At 45.6% G+C, this 18,095-nt stretch overlaps 1 protein-coding gene across 1 annotated transcript; it reads right to left on the bottom strand.

The window, feature by feature from the left end:
• Positions 1 to 1,995: 1,995 nt before the first annotated feature.
• AMER2 (APC membrane recruitment protein 2) lies at positions 1,996 to 6,724 on the bottom strand. Its single transcript, XM_075140156.1, has 2 exons — positions 5,851 to 6,724; positions 1,996 to 5,676 (listed from the first exon to the last, which is right to left on the bottom strand). Exons 1-2 carry the CDS (start codon positions 6,665 to 6,667, stop codon positions 4,796 to 4,798), a joined length of 1,698 nt encoding a protein of 565 aa, XP_074996257.1. The 5' UTR covers positions 6,668 to 6,724; the 3' UTR covers positions 1,996 to 4,795.
• Positions 6,725 to 18,095: the final 11,371 nt, after the last annotated feature.

Genomic DNA, 18,095 nt, shown 5'->3' with positions numbered 1-18,095 from the left:
GAAAAGCCAAAATAAATAAATAAATGAACCCTGCAGAAGGTGTCACGTGTAAACTCTGCCAAGATTCATTTCTGCAGCGTCTTTTGAGTCGGTGTCAATTTGTTTTTCCGTGACAGAAGCCTCAGACCTTCATATCAATAACTATGAAAATACATTTTCAGGCCACCTTGCTTAGAGTCCCCCATTATGGCTGTTAGATAACCATCTGCCTTGTAAGTGGCTATTGTTACTGTGAGCTGTCTCTTTCATACCATTATCTTGCTGAAAAGCCTTTTCTGAAAGTAGTCCATTAGAGCCAGGGAAAAAAAAACTCTGAGCACGGCCATGTAGCAGAATCAATGGCTCCCTTTGATCTGCAAGCTCAGTCAGTACTAGAAATTTAAGAAACAACTAGGTTTTGCTTTGCTAAGCAAAGCCTGTTAATTTGGCTCATCTGCACTTATAGCATCTTACTGAAAATGCCATCTTATCAGACGTTTTGAACACTTTGGTGCAATATTCGCTTAGCTTAGATAAATAATTCAGTAAGATTCATTAAAAAATAATCAGTGAATTAATTTTCATAGTGTATGTCTATGCATGGAATTTTAAAAATTCAGCCCTCTACTGCCCTGAGCGGCAGTGAGGATATTCACAGTGGATGAAGAAAATGCTGGTGATTGATGGAATAAGACTGACCATAGATTTTTTTCTTATTCTAGTCATGGAATTTCTTCTGAAATCTATTACGTGTGTTTGAGTCCTATTACTGGAAAGAGCAAAATGCATACGCACTACAGGGAAAATAAGACCCTTTATGTCTGTTGCAGGCCACACATATAGTACAGGAAACTTAACTCTTATCATGACAAAAGAAGTCCACAAAAACATCATTTCATGCTACCGAAAGGAAATCTTTTGTGCTGATATATAGGACAGGAATGTATACCACTGAAATCACTGTAGATAGCTATAAAACGCTACGCAATATGTAGAAATATCCTAAGAACATACAAAATTTACCAGTAGTGACCTGAAAGTGCAAAGAGTACATATAACTAAATGCCAAGTCCTGATCTATAAAATCCTTTATGAATGACATACAAGCTGATAATTACAAAGCATCATTCAGACCACAAAGTAACAAATAAAACAAATAAAGAAAAGTGTTCTTTAAGAAAATCAAAACGACGACAGCATTGGGAATGTTATCTTTGGGACTCAGAACACCATTTCTATCCTGATACCTACCAAAGCCAAGGAAAATACATGCTTGAACAGGGTAACATAAATAAGAATGCAAACCACCACAGAATGCCTCAGGACTAGTACCTCTCTATGTCTCAGCCTTTAAATCCAGCAAGCCATTAACTGTTTGTTGTTAGGCATCTCACAGCATTTTACAGGGATCTTTCAAGAATTAAATACAAGTCTAAAGAAAGCCTTTGAACCTCCTTCCAGTGATTGTTTTAGGCATTGTGTGGAGTTATACAAATATATTTCTATGAAAATTGAAAGCCCTAGTAAATATTAAAATTTCTATTACCTTTCAAAATAAAAAACATAGATGGCTTAAAGACAAAAGCGAGTTTTATAAATACAAAGTCAATTTGAGCATTAAATTGTATTTTTACTCTCACACAACCATTACCCTGAATCAACGTCAGTATGTCGCAATGATTCAAAATACTGACGCCCTACGACAAGCTACTTTCCCATTTTCCTTTTAAGGATATGATTGTCCTTAAAATATGTACATAGCAAGCAGCCAAACGAACCGCCAAGAGATTTGCAAAATATACTTACACTGGGTATGCTATAGAAAGCTTGAGGGAGCGACTGGGGACCACCTGGCCTCAGCAGGCAGCGCGGCCGCCCTCCCACTCCCTGCTCGGCTGCTCCGAGCCCAGGGCTCCCCGCTCCGCACCGGGGGTTAGCGCGGAGGAGGAAGCCGCCCGCCAGCATGCAGAGGACGGAGGAAAAACGGGGCAGAAAACAAAGGAGAGAGAGAAAAATGAAGGGAAGCCAAAGCATTTTAATGATGACTCGTGTTAGTCATTATGTGAGAGGGAGCTAGTCTAATGTCACTCTAGTGGTTTCTCGATACAGACATGCCACAATGCAAACAAAATGCATATGATGAATAATTTGCCACACACAAGTCCTGTAGAGATGGTAGCTGAGATCTTCTAGTGGTTTTAAAGATGCACCACTCCTATTACCTGTACTCAGTGCTTCCAGTTTTTATGGTACTACCCCAAGCTCACCACATCCTCCCTCCCTCTCAACTTCCAGTACCCTATAGAATCTCTCCGCACAATTTGTCTTGAAAACCAAATGGGAAATTATGATTTTTCTGCAGAGTTGTCATGCAAGGAAAGATGTGTCACTTACAGTCAGACAAAAACAAAAGAACAGAAAAAGGAATGTTAGGTTCAGGGCTGAGGACCAGGATAATGTTCTATGTTCTGTACACTCTTTTGAAGGTACGTTAGCTTGAACTTTCTAAAATGCACAAGCAGAGTCAAGCCAAATGCAAATCCCTTTCTCAGGCAAAGGAAATCACCGCCAGCGTGTTTGGAGACAGATTTACAGCACATCCCCTCAGTCTGCGCGTGGGAGCGTGCACGCGTGGCCGTGTACACAGGGTGCGAGTGTGCACGGGTGTGCATGTTCACCTGTGTACACGTACTCTAGGAGGAAGTGCGTTCTGACTACACATGCATATGTACAACACGTCTGTGTGAGTAGGCATGTAGAAAACCACACACATATACATTAGAAAGAAAACATATAAAATATTCTTCGTTGAAGTGTATTAAGGTTCTTACTCAAACCATGAAAACAGGGACTGATCAGGAAAACTAACACTTTCTCCCTATTCACTGGGGCGTTACAGTTCGGTATTAAATCCTGCAGTAATTTCAGAACTAGATGCCAATTTTACCCTTGTTACTATAAGGTCATTTCCCCAGTGAACCACACATATACATATATACAACTGTTATTATTGTATTTCCTGGCTTTTTATGGTTTATCTGTAACCTTAATATCCTTCAAATGTATATTCTGTATATTTATTTTCCTTTTTTTCTTTCAATTTAAGAGACAATAAAACCAACTGCTATGTAAGATCAGACCCATTAGCTTCAGTGATGTGAATTTAGGATTCTCTGCATAATATAGACATGTATATTTTTAAAATGTATATTATTATTCAGATACACTGGAGCATATATTTTATATTAACTGTGGTCTGATGATTAAATACTTATACCAAAATATTTTGTAAATACATAACATTTACCTTTAGACTTCAGTGATTTTTGGAGCTTTTTCAGTGTATCATAAAAATATGTCCTCAGGCACATTAAAACCCTATTAAATTTCTTCGAAATATTGTCAATGCCCATGTACAGTAGCCACTATTCAAAAATGTCCTGGTCATTAATACATTTCTCATAAGATCCAAGCTCATCAGACCATTTTATGTACCACTAGCTTACCATACTTCTTTTTCTCTCTTAAAGTAAAATTATTCTGACGTTATTAAGAATGAAAATAAAAAGCAACAAGAACCCAAACTTTCTTTAAATAGTCAAAAACTAATTTTATATATTTTAAAAAATAATAATTAAAAAACATGTTTCTTTCCTGGGTTCCTTCTCTGTAAGGTTTAAGCCCAGAGCAACTTTGTCTAAACCCCTGAAAATAGAGGTTTGCACAGGCAACGCTGTCAGAACCTCAGCTCTGACACACGGAATGTGCCACTGGAATAAAATCAGCACTTCGGACTTACTTATCTGGGGATGCATGAGCCCATACAAAACAGAGTTTTGCTCTAATTTAAGGTATTTACACAAAGTTCTATCATTTTAGAACTGTAAAATTATCTACCTATAAAAACTAACTCTTGCTTAAACTCTAGATAATACAGACAGGTGATTTTTTTTTATAAAAAATCTGTAGCATTGAGTAAATCTACTAAAATATGTATATATTTACACATGGCGAGCAAGTTATTGTATAAATGTGAACAGTGTGTATATACTGGCATTTAGTAAAATGTTTCCCTGAACCTGATTATATGCATTATCGGACAAGTATTGATGTAAACATCTGAACCTATGTCAGGTGTCTCTGTTACGCATTTACATTAGACCAGATCAAAACCAACCAGACAGACAAACAAAAATATGTTTTCCTGTTAGACAAGTCCACCTAACTCCTTAGTTAGCTACTGCACACAAGTCAATCAACTCTGCTGCTGAGCAGTGCTCCCGTTCCTACAGCAGGTAAAATACCTGTTAGGTTGGTTGTTTTTTGCTTGGCATTTTTCCCAACATCTTGGAGAGCAAACGCCATTTTTGGAGCCAGGCACCCACCCTCCACTCCTCCCCCAGAAGCAATTAAAAGATAAGTGTATTGGAGAACCTCTCGTGTCGCTCCTTTTGTAACTCTGTTCCCTTGAAGAACTCATGGCACTGCTTTGCATGAGGAAGGATGCTCATTTAGGTTCATAATCCAAGTCCTACTTCCAAAAAGGCATGTAAAAATGAACCTCCCCAGTGTTTAGTGCTGCAGAAAAAAGATACAAATGTAAAAAAAAGTGCTCGAAAAGAAGTTGACTTTTTATATTCCGCCATACAGTCTAGTAAGAAGGGATTCAGAAGTGCAGGCCCATGGAGTACAGTGAAGTAAGCCTTTTAGGTGCCTTTTTTCAGGTGATGCAAAACTAATTCATTATCTGTGATCTCCTACGCAGACTTTCACACAGGGACCTTGCTGTCCGCCTTTGTCTCCACCTCTTATTCAACTACTTTTTGGCACTGTCCTGGTACGTGGCAGCTTTCACTGTTGTCCCTGCTAAGCCCCTGTTACTGATCCGGCGTACCAGTACTTTAGAGACGGGAATTTTTGTTCTGTGCATCTCGCTTTTGGCCAAGTGATGGTGTGCGACGTGATGGCTATTACTGGTGTCTGCTCCATGGCTGGCAGGATGCGATGCAAGGTGTTTAATGCTGATGGGTATCTTGGAGTCCTTCACTGTGCTTGAGGGTGTTTTCAGTGAGCACGTGGTTGTTATTGGAGACACGGGCTTGGAGCGTGACACGCAGGTGACCTCTTCCTCCGTAGGCCCCACTGGCGGGTTCTCGTCCGGCTCAGCATAGAGGTCGTAGAGAGCATCCCCACTGTAGCTGTCCCTGGGAATGGTCTCTTTCTGGATGCTCGTGGAACCATCTTCCTCGGGACCAGGGGTGGTGGAATCCCAGTAGCCTTCGTCGCTGTTTGGGACTCCTTCATGCTGCTCCTTTTCCCTGCCTTTCTGCTCCTCTTTGTGGTTGAGGTGAATGGGGATCTGGTGGAGGCCACCACGTTTCACCGCCACCCTGTTCTGGGCCCCCTCGGTACCTCGGTTCTCCTTCACCCCCTCGAGCTTTTTTGTCCCTCCTCCACTTCCTCCTCCTTCTTCTGTCTGGGTCTCCTCTGTCTGCGACAGCATATCCCAGAACTCCTGCAGGCAGGTGTCGTCCACCTGGTCCGGGCTGGCCATCTCCTCCCCTCCTCCCTGGTAGGCCAGCATGGTGGGGTGCTTCTTGGAGGCACCCAGCTTGCCGGCCCCGGGGGTGCTCTTCTCGCAGCCGCCACTCCCGCCGCCCACATCCTCCTCATGGTCCGCAATAATATCTCCGCAGCCTGTAAGAGAGTCAAAGCTTTTCAGTGAAGTCACGTCAGCAAACATCAAACAAATACGATCAATCGATTGCTCTGAGGGTGGATCAATAGAGGAAGGGTCAGGGGCGGCTGCCGTCTCTTGACCGCTATCACAGTGAGGTTCAACAGGGGGTATAGTCGTTATTGGAATGTCACCTGTTACGGCCGCATCCTTCGCAGTCCCAACCTCTCCGGCGCCCGGGTCCGGTCGCTCGCAGCTGAGCTCCTCGGGTCGCCTTTCAGCGGCGGCAGGGTCCTCCCTGGGAGGGGGGCTGCTGTCCCGCGACTCCCCACCTCCCGCTTCAGGCTCCTCGGTCGAGGCGTGCGCCTCGCCGCTGCGCTTCTCCCGCGGCGGTTCCAGCCCGGTGTCTCCTGCGCCATTCGGAGTTTCAGACAAAGGTTTTGGCGTCTCCTCTTTGATGCACTCCAGGCTGGCAGTCAAAGACCCCGGCATAATAAGACCGGACGGGATCTCCGAGGTTTCCCCCCTCTCCTCCTTGCCATTTTTGTCCTTTTTATGCCATCGCATGCTGCTGAAGATCCCTTTCAGCCCCTTCTTTTGTCTGCCGCCAGCCCGCTGATCCGCGCTCTCCGCCTTGCCGTTCTCCGGCCTGCCGTTCTTCCTCAGCAGGGCAAAGAAGCTGTGCGACTTGGCCACCGAGCTGCCGGGGGAGACGCCGAGGCTGCCGGCCGGCCGGCCCTGCGCCTCCTTGCTCTGCGGGTCGCCGCCGCCCGGTTCCTCCTTCTTGCTGCTCTCCAGCACGGCGTCGGCCAAGCCGTCGTGCGTCCGGCTCCGCACCATCCCCGCTTTGCTGGCGCCCTTCCCCTCCCCGCCTTTGCTCCTCACCCCGAAGATGCTCGGCATGGTGCCCCCGGATTTCCTCCTCTTGAACAGTTTGAAGGCGGTTTTGTTAATCCTCCCCGACGGCTGCTCGGCGGCCGGAGGCTCGGCACAGTCGCAGTGCGAGTCCATGTCTGCCGCCGCCGCTCCCGCCGCCGCCGCCGCGGCCTCCCCTCCGCCGCCGCCGCCGCCGCCGCCGCCCCGGTGCCCGGTGCGATCCCTCACTGACAGCCCCGCCGCCGCCGCCGCCGCCCGCCCGTCTCCATGGCAACCCGGAGGGGGATAAGCCGCTTTTCCTCCGCCGCGGGCCTGCGCCAGGCCGCCGTCGCCCACTCCGAATCAACCTGAGCCGCCGCAGCTCCGCCGGCAGCGCCCCTTCCTCCACCCCTCCCCAAAAGGGCTTACATAACTTAACCCCTTTCCGCCCGCGGCCGCTCCCCCGCGCCCCACGCCGCACGCGCGGGCAGGGCCTGCCGCACGGCGCCGGGGGAGGCGCCCCGCGCGGGGGGCGAGGGCGACGCCGTCCCCACACCCGCCCGGCGGCCCCGCGGGGGCCGGCGGTGGCGGCAGCGAGGGAGCCCGCGGTCCGCGCCCGGCTGCAGCCCAGCCCCGAGCCCCGTCGCCGCTTCCCGCCGCCTCTTCTTCCTCTCTCCCACCCAAACCCGGGCCCTCAGGTGCCCTGGGAGGGCGTCGCGGCTCCGCACACGGGCACCCGGGCAGGCAGAGCTCAGCTTTTATTTACAAGAGCGTTTTGCATCGCTTCTGTGTCCTCCCGGCACTGTCACACAGCGCTGCAGCCCGCGGACGTTGCGTGACTAAAACCGCGCGATGTGAAGTGCAGCGAAGCACCAGCAGCGCCGAGAGGAGGCGGCGGGCGGTGGGGGCACAGTCTGCCGGTGACAATGCACCACGCGGCAGGGATGGGCATGTGGAAACGTGGGATACCCAGGCCGAACCGGGGAGGTACATACCTCCGGGGGCAGAGGTGAAGGACGCTGGCTGCGCTCCCGTCCCTCGCTTGCCCCTCTGCCACCTTGCCACGACGACTCGCACCATCCCCATGTCCCTGTTTCTCCCCAGTGCCCAAGGCCATGTGCCCCTGCCACTGGCAACTGGCAGGGATCAGTGGCACGAGCTGGGGCACAGCCCAGCCTCATTCCGCTCGCCTCCCGTGCCAGAGAGGGGGAGCATGGCAGCAGCCCCCACACAAGCCTTTTCCCAGACCCAGCATCCACTGCACGTGGTCACAGCCCCAAAATCATGCCCACGGTGTGCTGCCACTGGGAATGATGGCCAGCAGCACAGCCATGTTGGGGTGGCCAGTGGCACCCTCTCCACAAACCCCCTCACTGGCTGCAAATCTACCCTAGATGCAAAGTAAATTAGAATAGAATAGAACAGAACAGAACAATTCAGTTGGAAGGGACCTACAACGACCATCTAGTCCAACTGCCTGACCACTTCAGGGCTGACTGAAAGTTAAAGCATGTTGTTAAGGGCATTGTCCACATGCCTCTTAAACACTGACAGGCTTGGGGCATCGATCACCTCTCCAGGAAGCCTGTTCCAGTGTTTGACCACCCTCTCGGTAAAGAAGCGCTTCCTGATGTCCAGCCTGAACCTCCCCTGGCGCAGCTTTGAGCCATTCCCACATGTCCTGTTACTGGATACCAGGGAGAAGAGATCAGCACCTCCCTCTCCACTTCCCCTCCTCAGGAAGCTGTGGAGAGCAATGAGGTCGCCCCTCAGCCTCCTTTTCTCCAGACTAGACAAACCTGGCCAAATTAACCTGCCCTGAGCTCCAAACTCGCTAGACAGCACATCTACCTTGGCTCTCTTGAGGCTGGGTTGTTTCAGCCTGGGGGCAGCTCTGCGCCACGGCAGCACAGCAGACCTGCTTTCAGCCGGAGCTGTAATAATGCATGTGCCCTGGCAGCCCGACTCTGCTATACGGCATTAGTCTGGGCTCCTCAAAACAGAAACGCTTGTCTGGGTTTTAGCTCTAAAAGCAAGTGAGAACCATTAAAGAGAAGTCGTATGTGGGCCCTCTGGCCTGGGGCTAAGTTCTGCTCCCTTTGAAGTCAGTAAAAGGTTTTGCCATTGACTTCACTGGTTGGAAGAATTAGTTGTGAGGGTTTTTTTAACATCATCAGGCATTCATTGCACTCTCCCACGAGAGCAGGTTGAATTATCTGTTGTGAATAATTTAACTGGTGAATTTAGTCCTTTTTCTGTTCATGTATAAAAAATGCCATTTGCATTCACAATTACAAGTGTTCAATAAGAGCAATATGAGCACATCATTCAACTTACAGGTCTCTCCTGCCTTCTGGAAGAGGCAGAGGAAAGGATAGATGAGACAGAAGCCAAGATTTTGGCTGGAGGAGGAATGAGTTATATTTTACAGAGTGCACTTCATAAACATGCCCAGTACCCAGAAGCCATGGAGACAGGAGGTCAGAGCAGAACCTCGACCCATAGGCGTAAGTTGCTCACCTTGACTGTGCCTCCATCAGTTGTGCCACGTCATGAGTTCCCTCATCACTTGGTAATGTTTCTGCTCTTTAGGCTTATGAAGGGAACGATAAAAAAGAGAAAATACCAAATGCTTTTGTACAAGTGCAAATGCACAGAGCCAGGCATCCTTTGGAATTTGAAAGAACAAAACCTGGTCATGTATCTGGGAAAAAGTGGGCAAAACAACTAATAAGTAAGACTTGGCCACATTGCTGATCTTACCAATTTTTGCACTTTCATACTGGTGCTTTGCTACATTTCACCAAACCTTTATATTTCACCAATTTTTCTTACAATTATTAGTCCAAAGGAAGACGATAAGAGATACAAAAGGCAGAGGACAGATGACTTAATGCTTCACAGCTGTATGGAACAGACAAGTTATTGTGCCCTCTTTCTTTTTGCGTGAATATCTGCAGCCATGACAGAAAGGGTGGACTTTCAGCTTGTTTCTCAGTCAAATTAAAATCCAAGTGTTAATGGAGGAAAGTGACTTGAGGTCAACCTGAAATTACTACTTTAGAAATGTTTTGAGAAATTGAATTTTTTTTCTACACATTTGGTTTCAATCCTTTTTGCACATTTTAAAATATGATTTAAATAACCTTGAAGTACCTCTGGAAATGGATAGTCATTCTCAAATGAAATATTAAAGCATTGAATTTTGAAAGTGACAAATGAAACATTCCCATTTTTTCTTTTTTATTTTGTTATTTTGTTTTAACCTGAAAACATCTATGGATTCATCATGAACTCCTGACATGCTTTTGTCAACCTGCCCTTGCAGGGCTCAACAGGAGAAGCTTTAGACAAAACGTTCACCAGCTTCTAACTGGAGAAGAGTAATGCTGAAAGGTGGTTATATTCATGCAAAAAAGCTCTTACATCTAGGGATGTTTGAACGCCTGAGTGCTGTACGATCAAGGAAGTTGGGAGAAAATGTTCTCTGCCACATCTCTTGTGCCCATGTCCTCATGTGCAATGGGAACTTCACATAGAGAGTTGAGTGGTGTTCCCTTGCCCTTTTGGTTCCCCCTGCTTTCGGCTGGGATTTCCTCTGGAAGCAAATGGCACGGTGTCATTTTTGCAAAACTGTAAAGGGATAGGGGATCAGCTGTGTGAATGGCCTTCCAAGGTGAGTGAGGGTGGCTTCTGGAAAAGGATGGTAAGGAGCTGGATGAAATGGAGCCAGAGACATTTTCTTCCATGTGGTCCTGTAATCCTTTTATTCTTTCTGGTTTTACATTCTAGGAAGCTTGCATAAAGCCTATGTAAGCAATACCTACTACTTACAGTTTTTCTCAGAGGTTTAAAACTCAGTCCCCTGAATTATGGTGGGGATTTCTTTATGGCTTCCCTTCATCTCTGCAGGTCTGAAATGGAAGTCTGCATCTGGCAGTGAAAAATGTCATAACTCTGTCTTCCTGGCAAGGGGGAAGAAAGACTGACAGACACCTTGCAAAGTGAAAACAAATGAGGAGCTGTAATTTAAAAGCACAGAGAGACTCCACAGTCAGCTGGGAGCTCCTGATGACCTGCAGACAAGGGGCAGCTGAGCAGCTGTGGTGGGAGAACTGTTTCTACCGCATCCTCCTGACCTAGCTTAGCCTGAGGGGCATCTGACACGGTGGAAGAGATCCCATGCCAAGCTGCACGGTACAGCCACAACAGCGGGTTTATTCCAGCTGAAGGGGATATCTAAAAGGGTCTGTGGAAGAAATGTTTTCAAAGGTGGATTTCTTTCATCTTTAGAATGCATATGAATGAAGAAAAACAGACAAGATACACTATATAACAAAATTATTCTGAAAAGGTCATTTAAAAACCATGTAGCATTTATAGGTATACACTTTTTTATAGAAATTAAGGACTTCGAGAGGGCTATCCTCTCCTTGTTCCCTGGACATACCCTACACCTTTTTTGGGCTGCTTGCTGAGGGTTACTGTCACAGACTGCTGGTCCAGCTCCCAGCCTTGACTCCACCACTGACTTGTGCTGTGATCCTCAGGAAGCCACTGCTTTGCTTCGTTTCAGCCGAGGGTGCCTCCTCCAGTGACCCACAGGTGCCACAGTCCTGTCCCAGCCTCCCTTCCGACAGAGTGCCGGAGCCACGGGAGCACCACCGCAGCTGGAGCCATCAGGGGAAACAGCAGCAGCAATAATTACAAACCAGCAGGCAGAGCCTCACCCCGCTTTTCCCCAGTGTTTACACCAGGCAGATGCTCTCAGTTCTCCCAGAGACTGCAGTGTATGGCACAGAATGAATACTGAATAAAAATCCTAGGGTTCACCGAGTATGAATTAACGATGGAAATGACAGCTAGCAAACCGCCTTGTCCCTCTTGTTTTGACAGAAGGCCCTGAGTTTTGTGGTGTTTCGAGGCTGTCTCGTATACTGAACGGGAGCACAGAGCACAGGGTGACAGGACAGAGGAGTCTGAAAATCTCTGCAGGAATTTTTCACTTCATGCTTCATTTCTAAATAGCTTCAGTGATTCCAGAGAGCCAGGAGCAGCCCTCTCAACATAGTACCCAGGATACGCTCAGTTTTAAGCCAGAGTTTACCCACTTTCTGCTGAAATCCTTTAGCTTTTTTCTTTTTTTTGGTTAGCGTTCTTTACAGCTGTGTTTCTACCATCACATGTACTACAGTGTATATATAATTCATGGGACTCAAAGACGCTACCTCAATTTAAAACTAGTAGGTCTTCCTAATGATAAGCAGTGAATCTAAATTGCAGAAGGTAAATTGCAAGACTTTGGCCAGCACAGTGCCTGCATCTAGACCCAGGCTGGTGATGGGAGAATGTCAGGAGGCTTTTAAAAAGCCATAGATAATTATCATGCCAGGGTCTAGAATTTAAGGATGAGTACAGGGAGGCCCAGAGCAATAACAGGTTCATAGAGAAAACAGGCCTATTACTTGAACAGTTATGTCAAACACCACAGTTTCTTCTTACGTGGTTAGGTGTGCTACTGCACAGATAAACTCTTCAATGCATTACAGTATCAGGAAATAGAAGAGATACTGTTTGCTGGATTACAAAATCAATGGGCTCATTAAGGAAGACATAAGTAATGTCAGATCTCTGCTGATACTTTAAGATCTGCTTAGGGAACCACTGGGAGTAAAAAAAGGGAACAGCTAAAAACAGCAAAAAAAATTTCAGAAAAAGAAATGGGGGATTAAAGAATCCCTCTTATTTTCCATATGAACCTTCTTGCTGTAACAGGGATCAATGGGAAGTGTCTGCTCATACAGGTACAGGGGAAAAGCGTCTGGATTTCTAACATTTGCCACTTGTTTGCATTTGCCTCCCAACAGATCCATGTCCTCTAACACTGCATATTTCCTCCTTCCCTCCCCAGCCCATGCAGGAGCAGCTAGGACCTCCTCGGGGCCATTTGCTTTGTTACTCCTCCCTCCGTTTTCCCAGGTCGGACCATTTTCCACATCCTTTTCTGCAAACCGAACTCTCCCGAGCCGCAGAGGCATAAAGAGCATAAATGTGCAGTTCAGCATGTCCAGAGCCTGGCCGACCCTCACTCTCAGGCAGCAGAAACTTGGAGATATCTCAGGGAAAAGTTTCTTAAAGGAATCTAAAAAATGTGATATATGGAAGGAAGAACAAAGAGTGGCAAGTAGAAGATGAGGGATAAAGTGAGTTTCCTACACTCTATCAGACTGTCATCTCTGCACAGGCTTCATGCTCACCAGAAACTGCCTGATTAGCAGATGAAAAACTGACACTGGGAAAATCCGGTATCAGTGTAATGTACAGATAGCAAACATCATCATGACTGGGAGATGCGCATGTCCCTGTAAAGTATATCTCCAATCTGCTGGGAGATAATAAACTGTCATTACTTTGTTTTATTGGCTGAAGAGCCAATACTGGGAAGTACTGGCAAGTGTATGCTGAGCAGAACAAGACCTGTTTCTCAAAGTAGAGACCTGGACTCTCTTTTCAGAAAATTATGTCTCAACCCCGCAAACTTACAGAATTTGGAAGTGCCCACCGCAGAATTGTGCAATTTAAGTAATGAAAATGTCCTCTAAATCTCCAAGAAATCACACCAAATGAGAGCTGAAGTACAGATTCTTGAACAGGTAAACGATCGTGCCCTTCTGCAGCCTAAATGTGGAGGAAAGAAAAAACAGCCACTGATTTTTCATGTATTTAAACACTGGTCCAGTCTAGCCAAAATGGGAAGAAGTCCCATTTCATGAGCCTGGAAGACCGTGTATTAGATCAGAGACCTGCTAGCAAGGACTTCACGAGGAGGAATACGTCTTGTTCTCACTGATAATACCCTTGCAGCAAAGGTCAGCACCACCTTTGCATGTGAAAGGAATCCTGTGGCCACTGTGAGGTTTTCTTTTATTACTGTCACTCAGCCCCAGCATCCCCCCTAGGTGCAATTTTATAGAAAAAAAAATGTTCAGCAAGAAATGGATGTTTAGGTTGAGCAAACCTTCATGGGGTTTCTGAAATCAAGTAAAGAATCTGAGCTGAGAAAGAATGAAGTTATAGTATTTTGTTCAAGATTTTTGTAGGGTTTTGTTGTTGTTGAAACAACTTTTCTGTATAAATGTCTGTTTTAAAGAGCAAAATAGGAAAATAACAGTAACCCTTCCAAAATGAAGCAAAACATGAGTTCGACCCAAAAGAAAATTATTGAATGTTTTCCAGTTCAGCCAACAGACTGAAAAAATTGATTGTCTGCATACAATCTCTGTGTTATCCAGCTGTTCTTCCCAATGCAAAACAAAAGGATTACAGAGAAATAAGGAAGCAACTGAGAAACTGAAAGGGGGAAAATATCCATCATTTGTCTTAAAGCTAAATACGAATTAAAAATGCAGGCAGTGCATGTAGTCCCCCAAGGGACAGATTTACTTCTAATTAATAATATGTTAGTGCCCTAGCCCTCTGCATTAAAAAGAAAAACAAACCTCTAGATTAATCCTGCTGTAACATTGTAGCTAGAATCTCTAAGAATTAACCCAGTCCAATCCCAGATTTACTTGCACTGTAATTACTGGAAATGCGGAGAGTTCATTTTCTTCCATCTACTGAACTGAAAAAAGAAATGTTAAAAAAAATCCCATAAATATGTTTTTTTACATGGATATACAACCATTCACTTTCTTCTTTGGATGTTTGCAATATCCCTGACATAATAAAAACTTTTTTTTATTTCTAATTGTGCTAGTTAATTTCTTCTACTTCAAAAATAAAAGAAAATAAAATCCTGGCTGTGCAGTCCCAGCTGACCTGCCAGACAATAGTACCACAGAAGGGATGGATCTTGCCCACTACCTTTAATTATAAGCCCAAAGAAGAGTGTAAGCAGATTAGGGGTCGATGGGGAATACTGGGTCAGAATGTGTTTTTCAAACAGATGAGAATGATTTTTGGAGAATGAGGACATTTTTAGTGAGAGGTAAGCATCCAAAATCTTTTTCATCTCATTGGGGATGCCTGAGTATCTTCCTCAGCCTTGTACTATCTTGCACCTTTCCATTGATTTCAGCAGAAATACTTCTGATTAGTGTTGGGGGATGTAAAAGTCAGAATCAGACCCTTAATTAAAGATTCAGCTCCCTAAATAAGATACTTAGAGAGATGTGATCATATTACTTGTGCTTTTTTTAAAATAAGAAATACTTCTCAAATTCACCATCAAGGCTATTTGCTAGATTCAGCTGCTGCAGATAAAAAACCCAAAAAAGTCCGTTTATGATAATTACTGATAGATACATTATTAGTTGATTTCAGGAGTGCTTTGTCTCGTTTTCTTTCTTTCCCCTCATTTCACCGTATATAAAGCAACCAGCCCCTGGGCAGAACATCAGTCGGAGCGGTTGGGTGCCAGCACTGTGGTAGCACGTGGAAGTCTTTGGGCTCAGGTGGAAGGACTGAGAGGCCAAATGAGAAAGAGGGAAAAGAAACCTGAGCACGTGCGAAACACATAAGCTGCAAGGGAATTACTGAAAAGCTTTGGAAGTAAATCTGGGCCTTGGAACGTGGTGGGAGAGGAGAGAAATAATGGTGCTTTTTATTATGACAAGTTTCGAAAACTAATGACAGAATTCACTGTCAGGATTTTTTTCAGGAGCCCCAAAACTGCAACTACTCCTATATGAGCTGCTCTTAAGCAGATGGACACTATACATTTGATATTTGAAACAGGGTATATCTCGGTAGCTTCCAAAAGGGTTGAATATAAGATGCTATACAAAACTAGGTCATGCCTTGCAAACCTGTAGGAACCACCGGTTTCCATCTGCTTCAAACCAAAGGATAGGTTTCATCTCCCCATGCTTTAATCAGCTGCAGGGTAAACAGCTACATCTCAACTAGTTAGCATAAATCCCTTTCGCTAATGTGGCAAAAGATAGGTATTCTTAGGGTGCAATTTATTTGACCTGTTTTACATGTCAGCTTAAGCGTGGGTGAGGTAAATCTTATCCTAAAAGCTCTAAGCCCAAGTTAAACATTCAGAGAAAAACACTTATGTTTGCTCAGATTAGCCCCTCTGCAAATGTTTTGGCATTCGTGGATTTTACGTTGTTTCCTCCCTTTCCCAAAAATATCAGCCAACATTTTTCAGCTTTCACTTGTTGCATTTGGAGAAAACATTGTTACACAGAAATAAAACGTTTTCCATCATCTCTAATGCAAGCATGTGCGTTTCTCCATGTATGCGCACATGGCAATGCCTATTCCTTGCACCAGGGGAGCTACTAAGATGGTCAGGAGTTTGCAGGACTGGGACTCTGGTCAAAGTTAGACCGTAGGAAAGGCTTGGTGCAGCCTGGATTTTGGTTCTATCAGTCCCTCAGAGCTGTGAGAGTTTCTAATGAAATCTGACCCTGCTTGTTCTTTCTAAAAATGATGCCTTGATACACATCAGTGAACTCGTTAATTGAAGATAGTCATAGAGACGCTAGTAGCTTGTAGAGAAGCACACGATTCATTTCCCACATGGCACTTTCACTGCTCTCTTTTTAATATTGGTCTCTGACACCCTGCTCTCACTGAAGAGCGTTGTGTGGTACACGCGATACAAATAACACCAGAGGTTTTTTTCCAAAGGGCTATTTTTGACAAGAGCTGTTGCTCTGACAGCAGATCACTTGATCAATTCAGACTGAATGTCAGCTAAAGGACAGCTTTTCAGTTTTCTCTTTTTCCTTTTTTTTCATCACTAAAAAAAACGAAGCAGTGGGTGTTGATTTATGACAGTTTTACTAAAATATTCGAAGAGTACAGTTCAGTTTAAGAATAGATTAGTACCAAGAGGAATAATCACTGGGGCTTCCACTCCTGCTCTTCCTGCTCGGACACAACAGGTTTCCAGAGAAGCACCATTTGCACAAGGAGCATGTAAGAGACGTAGGATTAGGCCCTTTGAGCTGGGTGGTACTGTACCCGGGATGCAGAGCAAGCATCTCCCAGCCCCTTGGCACCTGGAGGGCTCTCCTCCGTGGTGTTTCCACACACAATAGCTGGATTCGGCATCTACCGAGGCCAACTGCAAAACTCCTGTCAAACTCCTCGGTGCTGGATCGGGGCCAGGGGCGAGCAAACTGGAAACCAGCAGCACAGGTTTGCCTGGTGTCACCAGCTGGTTGGGGAAAGCCCGTTTCTCTTGACTCCTGGCCAAGGTATATTGTCCCCTGCTTCCAGCAAAACCCAATGGGAAACCAATCCAAAAGATGTCATATGTATCAAATGGGACAGTCAAGATCATCCAGTCCTTTTTGTGGAGTTTTTCCATGGAGCTTCACAAAAATAGGCTGACAGGTGGTCGCAGAGCTTTGCCTGAACTCATGGATTACCAGGCCAGAAGGAAGCATCCTGTGATTGTCAGACCTGCAGTCTTGGAAGAAACAAGCTGGAGAAAATGACCTGATTTTTTTCAAAAATACGTGCCTCTGTCCAGTCTCTGTTTTTACTTGCTCACTTCATGACACACATGCGCACACATACATATATATCTAAACACACAGAAGTCCCAAAATATTTTTTTCAGAGAGATTCTTCTCCTTTCACACCCTGGTCTTACTTAAACATGCCTAAGAGTTTACTCTCTCTCAAAATAACTCTCTATATTAGTTTTTTGAAGTGCAGTTGTATCTGTGAAATAGTAAAGGGGATAAACAGACAACAAACTGCATCCTTCACTAACACTTATCTCAGATCAATTGATAATCCCCTATCAGGCTGATTGCTGTCAAAACCAGGACAAGCAAAGGCATTTTTCATTCCCACCATTGCAGCTGTTGTCTTTTTCTGTTAGCCCAATTAAGCAAAGTGAAAAGGAATAGCACCATATCAGAGCCAGTTTGCCTTAGGATATAAATTGTCGTCTTGTATTTGTCCATAGCCAACACTGCAAGAATAACAAAGCGATGCCATAAAACTTGACCACTGTGCTGAAAACACAAAGGAACCATTTTTTCCCCTCCAACACAACATGGCATCCAGCCATGATGCCCCATAACAGGCGCCAGCCCTCCCTCGGCCCGGCGGATAGCAGGGCTGTGCACAGCCACCCTGTGTCGCCTGCAGCCAGCCCCGTGCCCATGCTGTCGGGGGACGGGGCTCAGCCTCGCTCAGCCTGAGCCCAGCAGAATCGGACTCCTTCCCCCCACCACTCTGGAGCCGAAGGGTTTTGATGGGTGCCATCATGAAAGCTGTTTTCCCTCCTCCACCTCTCCTCCACACTTGGCAGGAGAGAGCCCTGCACCTTTCAGCTTGGAAAACGAGAGGATCAGTAATTTTCTCTGGCACCGTTAGCCAAAGCCCTCTTGGAAATGAGCTGACGCTGTTATTGTATAAGTGTAGCTGACTTCTGGCAATAAATGCCAAAGAAGTGCATCACCCTTGTGGCTTGTCTACGTGGCAGGACACCCTGTTGTGTGCTGGATTGTCACATGTAATCTATGCAAATGCAGTCATTAGCTTCAGCAGATGTTTTTTATCGTGCTGCTTCAAAACTGAAAAGGGATCAGCAGGGATTTTTGTTTTC

This window comes from Calonectris borealis, chromosome 1, assembly GCF_964195595.1.
Source record: "Calonectris borealis chromosome 1, bCalBor7.hap1.2, whole genome shotgun sequence".
NCBI lineage: Eukaryota > Metazoa > Chordata > Aves > Procellariiformes > Procellariidae > Calonectris > Calonectris borealis.
The sequence above is the reverse complement of the archived record's forward strand: the minus strand, read 5'-3'. Positions and strand labels throughout refer to the sequence as shown.

Bases quoted from the DNA above. Each gene is read 5' to 3' on its own strand.
- AMER2 (XM_075140156.1), bottom strand. From the start codon at position 6,667: ATGGACTCGCACTGCGACTGTGCCGAGCCTCCGGCCGCCGAGCAGCCG. The intron at 5,677-5,850 runs GTGACATTCCAA...ACTCTCTTACAG, and splicing joins GAAGGATGCGGCCGTAACAG to GCTGCGGAGATATTATTGCG.